Here is a 12,132-nt window from a genome sequence, read left to right on the forward strand (position 1 = left end):
CACTTCGCACCCATCTTATCTCGAGATCGAAGATCCACTGCTTCATCCACTCCAATCTCGGATCCCGGCGCTGCATCGAGCAGTGTCCGGCCATCCGATCTCTGACCTCCCCCGACCGTGTCCTTGAAAAGGCCGGAGCCTTGGAACAATGGTCTTCGGGCGTCGCAAAAGAAGTGCCTCTGCCCATTACCAGGTGAGTTCCACGCGTCGATTACCAATGATTGCACATTCCTCTATGCCGCAATGGACTCTTCACTGCAAAACCCGATGCAATCCAACGGGTACCTGCAACCTATGCATGAAAACGTGAATCTGACAGCTCCCCTTCCTTCCCACTAGCCACTCTCCACACCCGCTGCGCAATCCGCCCAGTCCGCCGCCAGCCATGCCTTCCTAAGATCCCAGCCTTCCGCGGCGAGCCTGTCCTCCGCAGCGGCAGCGGCAGCTCTCCGCAATTCCACACCTACCCCAACCCCCATCGAAAATGTCCAGACAAAACGCATGATGCAGCGACGGGTCTCGACCCAGTCGCAGGTCAATCCTGTTGGCGGTCGCCGCTCGGCCAGTATGAGCGACACCCTGCGTCGCTCTAGCAGTAATAGCTCGATGAGCGCACGCACGTTTCGCGAACAGTCGCCCCATCGCCCAGCGACGAGCTCAGGACCCGTCTCTCCACCTCTTGATGTACCACCATTACCCTCTGTTCCAACTCAGTTTGTCCCGCGCAAAAATCAAAATCGCCGGGCGATGAGTATGGAGCCATCAATGCGTTTGTCTCCATCGTCTCCGCCGCGCGCTGGGACGAGGGCCATGGATCGTCAACAAGGACGAGGATCCCCGATTCAGATCGCCACGCACGAACGCGTGACTAGTCTTGGGACTGTGCCCGAGTTGGAACGAGCAGCGAGTCGGAATTCCGTGAATTTCTCGTATCCTATGGGCTCGCGACCTACCTCGCCGATTGCAATGTCGAGCAATAATTCGATGACACTGGACGGTGCTATTCAAGAAACTATCGCCGAGGTGGGCGAGAAGCCGACAAAGGAAACATTTACTGCGCAACCATCTGGAAGTCTGGAGGGAAGCCCCGTTGCAAACAAGTCTGGGCCTTTGGCTGGCACTGCTGCTACCGCTGCAGCTCAAGCAGTCAGTGCACAGCATGACAGCCCGACTGCGAATTTCCGGGCTAGAAAGGTGCAATATAAGCCGGAAGAGACCGATTCATCAGATCAATATACGGATAATGCAATACCTGTCGTGGCTCGTGGCGGGGAGAACGAACACCCATCTTCGCGAGCTCTGCCTGATCGGTGGCCATCTACTGTCCGAGCAGACATACCCAAAATTCCTGATCCAAATATCGAAGATTTGAGCGTCCGACAAAGTAGAACCCAGATGGCGAGTGTACCATCAATTGCCGATCACATCGAGATAGTGCCACTGCCTCCATCTCCACCATCGGAACTGCAAATAGGAGATCAGCCCCAGTTCCGGCAGTCGAGCAGTCCAGGCCGATCTACTCGATTCTCCAGGTTACTCTCCGTGGCAGATGCCAGTGATCACGTCCACGAGCCTCCGCCGAGATCAGTATCACCTGTCAAATCAGCCCTCAAACATCCGAGGGGAACCTCTACATCGCCTGATAGGCGGTCCGGGGCAACTGGTCAAGTCTTGCCACCAAGCGAGCTATCAGACGGTACCTCTGTGGCCTCAGACGAAGGCCTGCGGACTGGCGGCAAGAAAAAGTCCGTCAAGGTCAGTTTCGACGACGAGGCTGAGGTTGTTGGTGTGGCGGCCAGCCCTCCTACCTCCCCAGATGAATACATACCTGAATCTCCACCCTGTGGTAAAACGAAGTCTCGTATGAGTTGGCTTGGTGTGGGCAAGAAGAAGTCCTTGCCGGATTTTGCGAGTGATGATGACTGGGATGTGGTGATGAAACCACGACAAGTTCTTCCATCATTCGGTAGTATTCGGGGTAGCCGAGGGGGCGGTCTTCAAAGGTCACCAATTCCAGATTTCAGTGACAATGAGTCCAGCTCATCATCTGAATCCGACGTGGAGTCGAAACCCAATATGTCGTTTTCAAATGACCATGCTGTCGGAAGTATTCTTCCCAACATTCACCTAAACGGACAATTCCAGCCACGGGATGTGAGTGCTCTAGAGCAATTGTCTGTCAGCGGCACATTGCCCACCTCCCAAGCGAAAACCAGCCCAAAGGCTGAACCATCCAAACTGGATTATGGTTTCATCAGTGGCATCGACAAGGCACGGCCGTATGCCGGCGTAAGCTCTGATTTAGCTGTGCCAGCTATTGCCGTTGAACCTGCTACGCCCCCAGCAGACGAAATAAAGCAGAATTTCGACCCGAAGAGATCTAGCATGGACCAGTTTAGGATTCCAGGTGGGTTCCCGCCATCTGGCTCAGACCGCAGTATCGGTGCGACTGCGAAAAAGACCAATGACCAAACTGTGGCGAGCACTGTTCCCAAGCTGGATGACGTGGATACCGGGGAGGAGTCTGGTGATAGCGTCTATAGTGATGCGCCGGAAGACATTGACGGCGATGGGTTTGGATCCATCAATGCTATCGTTGATAGACGCTCGCCCCCTAGGTCGACACCGACCCTAGAGGTTGTGAGCGAATCTCGTGACGCAACACCGAAACCTTTGAGTCGGGTCGCAGTCGTGGATAATCTATCGGAAGATGTGACAGAGCAGCCACTCGAAGAAGTGCGCTCCACAACACCGACTCAAGATTCGGTTAATCGATTGGTATCTGAATCTGCCGCCTCCTCGATTGGTCATGGATTTGACTCTGCGTACCAGCCAGTGCCAATCAAGTTGCAAGCTCGCAATGCGCCTGCTCAAAATGGCAGTGTCCAAGCTCAGCGTACGACGCAAACCCGCCCTATGTCTGTGGATGTGAATGGTGCATCTCGGATGCAGGATCCTCGATGGTCGAGCAATGACACTCCTCCGCGAGGTGGCAAGAATAAGCCACGCCCAATGTCTGTTGGTCCAGCTTTCCACAAATCAGCAGGTCAGCCTGGTTTCCCTAGCACTCTCCGCCGCACCAGGTCAAGTGGAAGTGATTCCTCAAGCAGCTTCAAACGCTCTTCTCCGCGTGGAGACCCGCACACCATGCGGCGAACGATGAGAGCTGGTGCTGCTGGCACCAACGTTCGAGTTCAATCTCCCACGGAACGAAATGAGTCCCCACTTGAACATCGGCCTCTTTCGTCTGGCTCCTCAAATGGCACAATGCGCAAGACTCTTCGGGGGCCTGCTGCCGGTGAGCGATATTCGTTCTTCTCGACGAATAAGAAATCACCGCCGAGAGCGAAGTTTACCAAGCCGCCTCCCAGATCGGCACGCGGAACACGGTTTGTAGACTCCGATGGCGAGGATGAGCCCCGGCCCCAGGTTTTCGCCAGTCGGTTTGCAGATTCCAGCGATGAAGATGAGCCTAGAAACAATGTGCTACGTCCTGTCCGAGGTATTCCCCGTCGCCAAGGTGCCGATGACGGTGACTCGACAGAATTGGACGATAGCTCCGAGGAAGGTCCCGGGCAGCAAGCGCAGCCAGTGCGTGCATCCAATCACATGGGCTCCCCACCAGGGTCTCGCGGGAAGAGCTCACAAAAGAACGCTCCAAACATGTCTGGAATGGCAGCTGTGGCTAAACAACGCGGTATGTCGCAGAGAGATTTGGAGGAGTTCCTTATGGCGCCTCCCCGTGGTCGCCCAGGACTTCTCACCCGACTTGGCCTCAAGAAGTCCAAGAACTCGGAACACATAATTCGCAAGGCAGATGCTCAAAGCCCCTCCCGGACAGACATGCCACTAGAGCGGTCACGCATGGAGCGGGAACACTTGCGCAGTGAGAGCATGCTAAATGGAAACTATGGAACCACAATAACCACAGTCTCTGCTGAGAATCCTCTCCCCACTCGCTCGTCGTCCAAGCTGGTTAAGAGGAACTCCAAACGCCTGTCGACAGGACCAGATGCCTGGCCTCTCCGCGGTGATGTCAAGCAAGAAGAACCACTCCAGCCAGTTGCAGAACAATCGCGCGGCGCCCAATCGTCCCCTGTGCAAGCGCAGGATCCTGCACCGTCAACAGCTGATGCAGCTGCCCCACGCAATGAAACCCCCGTGGTTAATGGGCATGGCGCTCATGGTGCATCTCCAATTGAGAAAGAGCCCGAGGCACCCCGCGGTGGGCCAAATCCAAACAACGACAGCACCTCCGAGATAACGAATCCCGAAGAGCATGGGATGTCGGCGCGCGACGTCGTGATCACTGGCTCCGGACGAAAGAAACGATTTCCTCTTCTTCGGAAGGCATTCGGTCTGCGCAACTGATCATGTTCGCAGACATGAACTGCCCTTCTGTTAATATTTCGTCATTCCAACGTTGGTCAAACACCAACTTTCCACCCTTATAGGCCAAATGCCTTTTAATATCCTTCTTTCAGCCCTCTTTTCTTTCCCCCTCTTTTCCTGTCTATCCTTTGCAAAAGACTAATGGCTTCCCATGGCTACTGTTGTCTTCCAACCCCCGAGTTCATCTTTGACGATATCTAATCTCTAATGACTGATATACACCCTTTGGTCCGCTGCTTCTAGCTCCCCATTCTTTCCCTCTCATACTTCGCTGTGGTTTTCCATTCCACCTTTCCCGCTCTTTTGGCTTTTCGCCTTCAACTGGGTATCCTATTCTCTCCCTACTTATTACTTTCTTTTCTTTCTTTTTTTCCACACTTTTTGGTAAAGCCCATTGGACTTATTTTACTTCCATGATACCCGCGTTCTTCTCTTGCCACCATGTACTAATGTCTCTCGTTCCCTATTCCCCTCCAGATCTGTTCAAATAGGTCTGTTGAGCTTCAACACGAGATGATGTGTTGGTGAGATGATTCAGACTTGTCTGTTTTTTTTACATAGATTTGGCCAACCAAGGAACGGAATATCATCTGCCATAATACTTTTTTTGATTATTTCTAGATCAGCCAGTAGTCTCTCTATACTTGAATTCAAAAAAAAAAGAAAGCTATCTTGGTCTGCTCTTATGTCGATGTTAAATAGCCCAACTTTGTGTGATTCTCTAACATATATATATCCATCACCCAATTAGGATAAAGGTTCTATATATACATGGCTTTAATATTAATGTCCACAAGACCTCCCCGTCACCATCTCTAATCAAAAGCTAGGTTCTCAGCTCTGGTGATCACTGCTTCTGCATACATATTACGAGGGGAAAGATGATATCACCGTCCAAGTGCATTGATACCCAAATGGTCTAGATTCCGAAGGATTCTTCTAATGTCGATCACGAGCTACAGCCGCAGGAGCATGCTGCAAGATGCAAGCTGCAAGCTGCGGTAAGTCGATCGTATATGGGGGGTTGAGAACAAAGCTAATGTGAAAGCTGAGACCGGGCCGAATGACCTCGGTACTCCGTACCGAGGTTGGGGGCTACGAGCAATTGATTTGTGGTTTAATACAACGGATACAAAGGAACTAATACAGGGCAAAAACACGCAAAGAATGAATAATTGACTGGGGAGAGGGAATGGGATAGAAGCTGGAAGAAGAATTATTCGCCTGGCCAAGCCATTAATGTATGCGTGAGGGGGTTTCTGCCCAACTTCAAGATGGCCTAAAAGAGGAATGGGAAGTAGTGTGGACATGGCTCTATGATTGGGATTATTGAGCTAGGTACAAGGAGTCAAGGCTAATTGAGTACAGATAAATCCATTCACATTTTCACCCGCACACAAAAGAGGTTGCATACATGAGATCGTCACACAAAGGAAAATTAAATCACAGAAGCAATAGGAAAAACAGACGTAATCAACTATTCATCACACCATGGATGAGGTACAAGCGTATCCAGACCCCGTCTAGGAGAAACCCAGGGAAAATAAAATCATACCATTTACAGGCGGGAGCCGTGGATGACCTTGTAGTCGACGACGAGCTCACGGCCACCGTCGTTGATGACGAGGGCACGGACAGAGCCACGGCCATCGGAGAAGGCCTCGCTGATGCGCTTGAAGAGGTGGCCCTGGGTGATGACGGGGAGACCCTGCTTGACATCACCGCTCTCGGTCATGGCAACGAGACGGTTATCGTCACGGATGTCGAGGATGCGGTAGGTCTTGAAGACGGGACCGAGCATGGTCTGGACAACCACGGAGGGACCGGGGTTGGCGACGAAGCTGGACTCCTCCTGCAGCTTGCGGGTGAAGAGGTCGACACCGAGGTAGCGGTGCTGGCCGGTCTGGGGGGAGACCGAGATGCGGATGACCTGGCAAGGGCGGCCCTGGAGGATCAGGATGTCGCCGACGCGGATGAAGTGGCAGGGGATGGGGACGGTCTCGCCAGCCTTGCCGTGGTTGCGGGGCTCGACAACGCGGACGTTCTCACGGGCGGGGACAATGGCCTCGCCGGCGTGAGACTGCTCACGGTCAGAGTGGGAGAAGGGGTGCATGACACGGTCGGCAGCGCGCTCAACGCCGCGGCGGAAAGAGTGGTACTGGCCGTCCTCGTCGTAGTAACCCATTTTGCGAGAGGGGGCGGTGTCAAGGGTAGAAGTAGAGTGAGAAACCTTTACTTTGCTTGAAGGGGAAGAACGAGCACGGGGCTGAACTTCCTGAAGATAGACGTCGTCGGCTCTGTAAGAGTCGGTCTGGGGCTGAGGGGTCCGGTCGTACGAAACGTCGTGAGACTCAGACTGGTAACCGTAGGCAGAATCTACGGGTTGACGATAACGACGGTCGTAAGAGACGTCGAGGTCGTAAGAGGGAGAGGTACGTTGACGGTAGTCACGTTCAGTGAGGTCGAGTTGGTTCTCGACGACTTTATCGTAGACTGGAGTCTGTTCCTCGTAGTTGACAGAAGGTTGTTGGTAACTGGGGTAGCTGTGGGAAGATTGTCAGCCCACATGCACGGGTACCATAAACATATAAACAAAACAAGCCAGTCACCGCTAATTGGAGTGGAGCAGCTTGTGACACGTAATTTTGGACTGGGATTAAATCCGTAACCACTCTAACCCGAGATAGGAGATCTCACAACAAATAATGACAGTTCAGCTGCAGCTGCTCCACTCCGAGTGGATCTGGAGAGGCTGGGGGGAAACACCGCAAATCATAGATGCAGAAACAGATAAAAAACCGGAAAACGCAGGAAAACACCGAATACGTACCGTTCACGAGTGAGCTCAACCTCAGGGGCGTAGTTGTCCGACGGCTGGTGCTCGGAGTGGGAGTGGGAGTGCTGCGTGTACTGCTGCGAGTGCTGCGTGTACTGGGGGTGCTCTTCGTGGACGTGCGGACGCTCTTCTTTCACACGGAACTCGACTTCTTCCTTTCTGGGAGCGGGAAGGGGAGCAGAACCTCGAGTATCTTCCCGTTCGACGCGCGAAGTACGATCGAAATTGACTTCCTCCTCTACTCTCGTCTGAGTAGTTTCAGAGACAGCGTCACTCCGGTACGACGACGGGAAGACACTGAAGGGGATAGGAACGCGGGCGTCAAAGTCCAGATTGACGGACTTTAAGCGTCTTTTCTCGAATGCCTTTCGAACTGTCGCGAAACAACTCGAAAGACTAGACAAGAAAAGACTTGAGGGGGAAGTCTTTCTCGGAGTGGGGGGAGGGGGAAAAAGAGAAGATCTTTTTCTACCAAAGAGAGATGATTGGAATGGAGGGGGATAAGCTTAAGGATGAAGAATGCTAGATCGTAAGAATGGAAGAAGAAGAAGAAAGAGAGATGCTGTCGGCGACTGTTACGTTTATTTATGCCCGCAATTCTTTTGTTTACGCCGCCTTGCCTCTTTGGGGCCTCCGCTGATCACCGAGGTTTCTCTTTCCTGCTCCTTACGTTTGTTCATGATTTTTGAATAGTCCAATGAGCAAGGACAAGGAACAATTGAGTTCTTTGTTCTTGTTCTTGTTCATTCATACGGAGAGTCTTATCGTCCATACTAGCAACTATGCACCATATCCCCATCGATGGATACCTCCAAAACCACAATACGATGCACCTTGGACACGGCCCTTTCACATGGAGGGGGGCTGGCCAGCCTTCACGTATTGTCATTGCGCCACGGTTTCGATCCCCATGGCAACGTCCGGGTCGAATCGGACATCTGGATCCCCTTGGCGCCGATCGTGTTTGGCTCCATCATATCGGCAACAATGCACTTGGGGTAGCGGAGACACGTTCAACTGTGATATCCCTCGGCTTGCAAAGTGTCCTTTTGGTGGGATACTGCCACTGCGTTCTTCCTGGCCCGCCATTGGCCCATCTCCGAGACTGTTGACAACACAGCACGCATAAGATACATGATTCCCACATCGATACGCGCTATAGGTACGGAGTATACCGTCGGCCCCCCGTACTCCGTACTTTACTCCGTACCAATACCATCCAATGCACTTCTCCACTGGAAAATGATTCATCAAGATCCTCAAGACCCTCTTTTCGATCCCCAGCCCCAGCCCAACCACCAGAGGCGCCAGCCAGCCAGCGCATGCAGCTCGTGTCTGGACCCTCTTTTCGCACAGAGGCTGGGAGCTGTGGCCAGGCTACGGCGTGTAGGTTTCGTACTTTGGTGTTTGCCCGTCCATCGTGATGAGACATCCGGGCAGAAAGTAATCCCCAGACGCGTCTTTGCGCTCGAATCACATCATCATTACTGGGTCGTGACCAATGAAACGACAATCTCCACCCCATTTTCCCACAGTCCCATGCACCATATGCAACGTGCTGCCTATAGGGCGGGCACCAATTGCCTAAATCATACGGAGTACTCCGTACTCCGTAAGTGGATTTTCTCAGCTACATATGTTGTACTCCGTATGCTTGAACACAATGTTTGGGTCAGGAGTGGATCCATCATTCAGACTTGACCCCGACCATGGTTACTGCATATAACTCGTAACATGCACCCACGGTTCAGCGATGAGGTACCTGGGCATGTATACAGGTATGGACTCTAATTATAGTCTTTCTGCATTGTGTCTGATCCACCGTTCTGAATGTGCAACGCATGGAGTGTCAGTTACGATACTCGGCATATGGGTTATTCGGCCAAGCCTGTCAGCAAGATGAAACTGCCGGCAAATGAAATGCCAATGGCTTTTCTGCACTCGCTTTTATTACTGGGGGATGAACTACTCCGTAGTGTCTCCTACAAACATTGTAGGTCTTTACACAACTTACTATGTAGGAGCCTCGAATATCTATCTGTATTCGACAAAGGAGCAGTGATTATTCCCACTAAAAAGAAAAGAAGTTCTTACAAAAAAAAAAGAGACACTGCCATATATAACCCCGACTTTTCCAAAACACCAAGAAATCAAAACCGAACACCAAAACCACCAAATAAGGGACGAAAGATTGGAAGGATGGCTATACCAGACAGCAAGAGATCACAGCAAAGCACGGATCCCAGATAAATAAACACACACAACGAGAGGGACAGAGCCAAGCAAGACAATGAGTCGTCACTAGCAAGGTATCATCATTGTTCTCCAGTATGATCAAGACGACGCCGGACCGATATGAATGATATGAGAAGACAGGAGAGAAGAGAAACAAAAAGGTTGTTGAAATGAATTCTAGTATACATCGGCGCGATGAGAAAAGCAAGTTAAGATGGGTATCGTGATGCGAAGCAGCGGACAAGCTCGAAGATGAGATGGGACGAGAGGAAGGAAGGAACCGGCTGTGTGATAGCAACAGAGACTACCGTTCTCCAAACTTGCCATATTCCTGCTGCCACTTGAGCAGATGGCGAGTAAGCACGTCCATCATTTCAACGCTGGTGAGTTCCTTGAAATTCTTTTCGTGGTTCGTCGACTCGCCGTCACCGCCGTCTGTGGTTGCGGGGCCGGACTCGCCACCATCGCTACGCGCGGATGGCATCGCACTATCGATCTGGTCGACCATGGTCTTCAAGAGAAGTCCCTGAGCCCGGTCGCTGTTGCTTGAAGGCGTGGAGGAGTTCTCACTGGCAACGGCCATCTCCACCTGCATGCGCGAGATGAATTCGAGGATAGCTGCTACCCGGCGCTTCATCTCGTTCATCGTTGTTCGCTGCGGGTGCATATGGCGCGGCTTGCTTGGCCGTCCTGACTCTCCACCGTTGACATGAGTTCCGTTAATACCGATTCGAGGGGAGTCTCCGCCGACCTCGTGGGAATGGCCACGGCGCGGCGAATTCGCCATATACCCATAATCTCCATTCCCGTTGGTGTCCCGGTCCTTTGTATATTGGTTTCGTCCAACACGACCGCGACGAGCGGGAGGTCTGCCAGACTTGCGGGTTGACGGACGGACAGGCGTGGGCTCTTGGGGAGTGGGTGTGTTAGGGCTTGCTTGTGACGGTTCAGGCTCAGGCGGCGCAGTCTTGGTTGGAGACCCCGTTTCATGCTCGGATTCTATTGTAGTGTGAGGAAGTGGAGAATTGCACATTGGGGATTGTTCACTTACCATCTCCCTTGCGCCGGTTTGATCGTTCTTTCCGGCGACTTGCCGCTTCAGGAGCCTCTGGTTCGGCCTCATTAGATTCTTTGACAGGCTCCTTCTCGAGCTGGCCGCGGGATGTAGCTCTCTGCCTCCGAGTCCCGTTGACTGCGGGCTTTTGTTTCGCCTCGTCATCGGACGGTGGATGAGATGCCAAATTGCTATGCTTCGAGGCAGCGCTAGGTGATGGCGAAGTAGTTCGCGGACGTTTCGCTCCTTCCCTGTTCCTGGATAAATTGGTCAGCCACAAAAATCCGAGCCAATGCAGTTCAACCATCGGGGGTCACGCACGTCACACTGTCACTCCGACTTCGCTTGCCTAAATGCGTCTCCGTCTCATCCGCATTGCTTTGGTTATCCACCTTGCTTTCCTCGATTGCGCGTCGAATCAGCTCTTCTTCGTCGTAAGCAGCATCACGACTGTTCATTGTTGATCGCCGCTTGGCGTTCGCAGCACTCTCGCTGTTCCGAGACTTGGGATCTTTGGAACGCCGAGAGGTTTCCCTTGAGGAAGCACGAGAGGAGGGAGCAGGCGAGGGCTCCACCGCCGGGATGACTGGAACGACTGGAATGACTGGTGCCGCTGGAGGTGCTGGCGCCGCCGCCGGTGGGGGCACTGGTTCTGGTGCAACAGGAAGATAGGTAGAAGAGTATTGCCTGGGAACTGTCAGTATTACCATAATCGGAAATCTTAATAGAAAGACACAAGAAGATTTCTTCTGGCCCCATAATTGCTGTAGGGAGTGATTGTGCCCGGAGCTGCATGAGAAAAGCAGCCCCTCCAAGCAACAAGATCAAACCACAATCACGGTGAAAAAATTGACGGTGAAATTGGGGACAGAATAGAGATGCATAAGCACAAGGAAGGGTAGTTTTGTTCACTCACCCATGAGGTTCGTCTTTGATCTCGTGCAAATCCTTCCGGCACTCCTCGCAGAAATATTCGTCAGGACTCGTTGCCTCGTCCATGATTCCAACACAACCACCGTGTTGCCAGACTTTACACAAGTCACACTGAATGAACATGCTCCCAATCTCATCTGACATAGGATCAGATAAATCTGTGGGAACTTGTCCCGACTCCAGCTTGATGGTGCCGCGACCGAGGGCCTCGCGACGAGAATGAGGCAAACCCGGATATTCTTGCTGGCCGCAGAGACATCGGGTTACCTCCTCCTCATCATCTTCTAGTTCATCCTCGTCTTCTTCACGGGGTGGATCATCATCGTCATCGTGGGCGCGCTGGCGCTGCCGCGTGTGTGGGAGGTCTTTCGAGCCACTCTCAGCATCATCGATGGACTGAGAACGGTGACCGGCCGATTCGTGGGGAGAGTGGTTTTTGTGATTTGATCGAGTACTTCTCTCTCGAGGAAGAGAATTCGAGGAGCTGGAGGAAGAGTTCGTGTGCTGGAGGAGGGCAGGAGAGGGCTGGGACGTGCGAGCCCGAGAGGAACGACGAGGAGTCATGGTGGGGGGAGAGGTATTTGAAGGAAAGCGAAAAAAAAATATGAGAGACCTCTGGGGGTAAGATGAGGAGAAATAAACGAGGCTTCGAGACGTTGGCTGGTGTGGTTCCAACAGCAAC

At 52.5% G+C, this 12,132-nt stretch overlaps 3 protein-coding genes across 3 annotated transcripts; 1 reads left to right on the top strand and 2 right to left on the bottom strand.

Annotated features, from left to right (window-relative positions):
• Positions 1-148: 148 nt before the first annotated feature.
• On the top strand, positions 149-4,371 carry N7457_001538 (uncharacterized protein; the record flags this gene model as incomplete). Its single annotated transcript, XM_057172584.1, has 2 exons — positions 149-193; positions 340-4,371. The coding sequence occupies 2 exons, from the start codon at positions 149-151 to the stop codon at positions 4,369-4,371; spliced, it is 4,077 nt and encodes a 1,358-aa protein (XP_057036487.1).
• A 1,579-nt stretch (positions 4,372-5,950) lies between these two features.
• On the bottom strand, positions 5,951-7,908 carry hexA (putative Woronin body protein HexA; the record flags this gene model as incomplete). The annotated part of the gene is made up of 3 exons (XM_057172585.1): positions 5,951-6,935; positions 7,223-7,601; positions 7,899-7,908. 3 exons carry the CDS (start codon positions 7,906-7,908, stop codon positions 5,951-5,953), a joined length of 1,374 nt encoding a protein of 457 aa, XP_057036488.1.
• A 1,859-nt stretch (positions 7,909-9,767) lies between these two features.
• Positions 9,768-12,014, bottom strand: N7457_001540 (uncharacterized protein; the record flags this gene model as incomplete). The annotated part of the gene is made up of 4 exons (XM_057172586.1): positions 9,768-10,462; positions 10,515-10,774; positions 10,839-11,204; positions 11,434-12,014. 4 exons carry the CDS (start codon positions 12,012-12,014, stop codon positions 9,768-9,770), a joined length of 1,902 nt encoding a protein of 633 aa, XP_057036489.1.
• Positions 12,015-12,132: the final 118 nt, after the last annotated feature.

Source organism: Penicillium paradoxum (genome assembly GCF_028828445.1).
Source record: "Penicillium paradoxum strain IBT 22861 chromosome Unknown utg000002l_segment0_segment0, whole genome shotgun sequence".
NCBI lineage: Eukaryota > Fungi > Ascomycota > Eurotiomycetes > Eurotiales > Aspergillaceae > Penicillium > Penicillium paradoxum.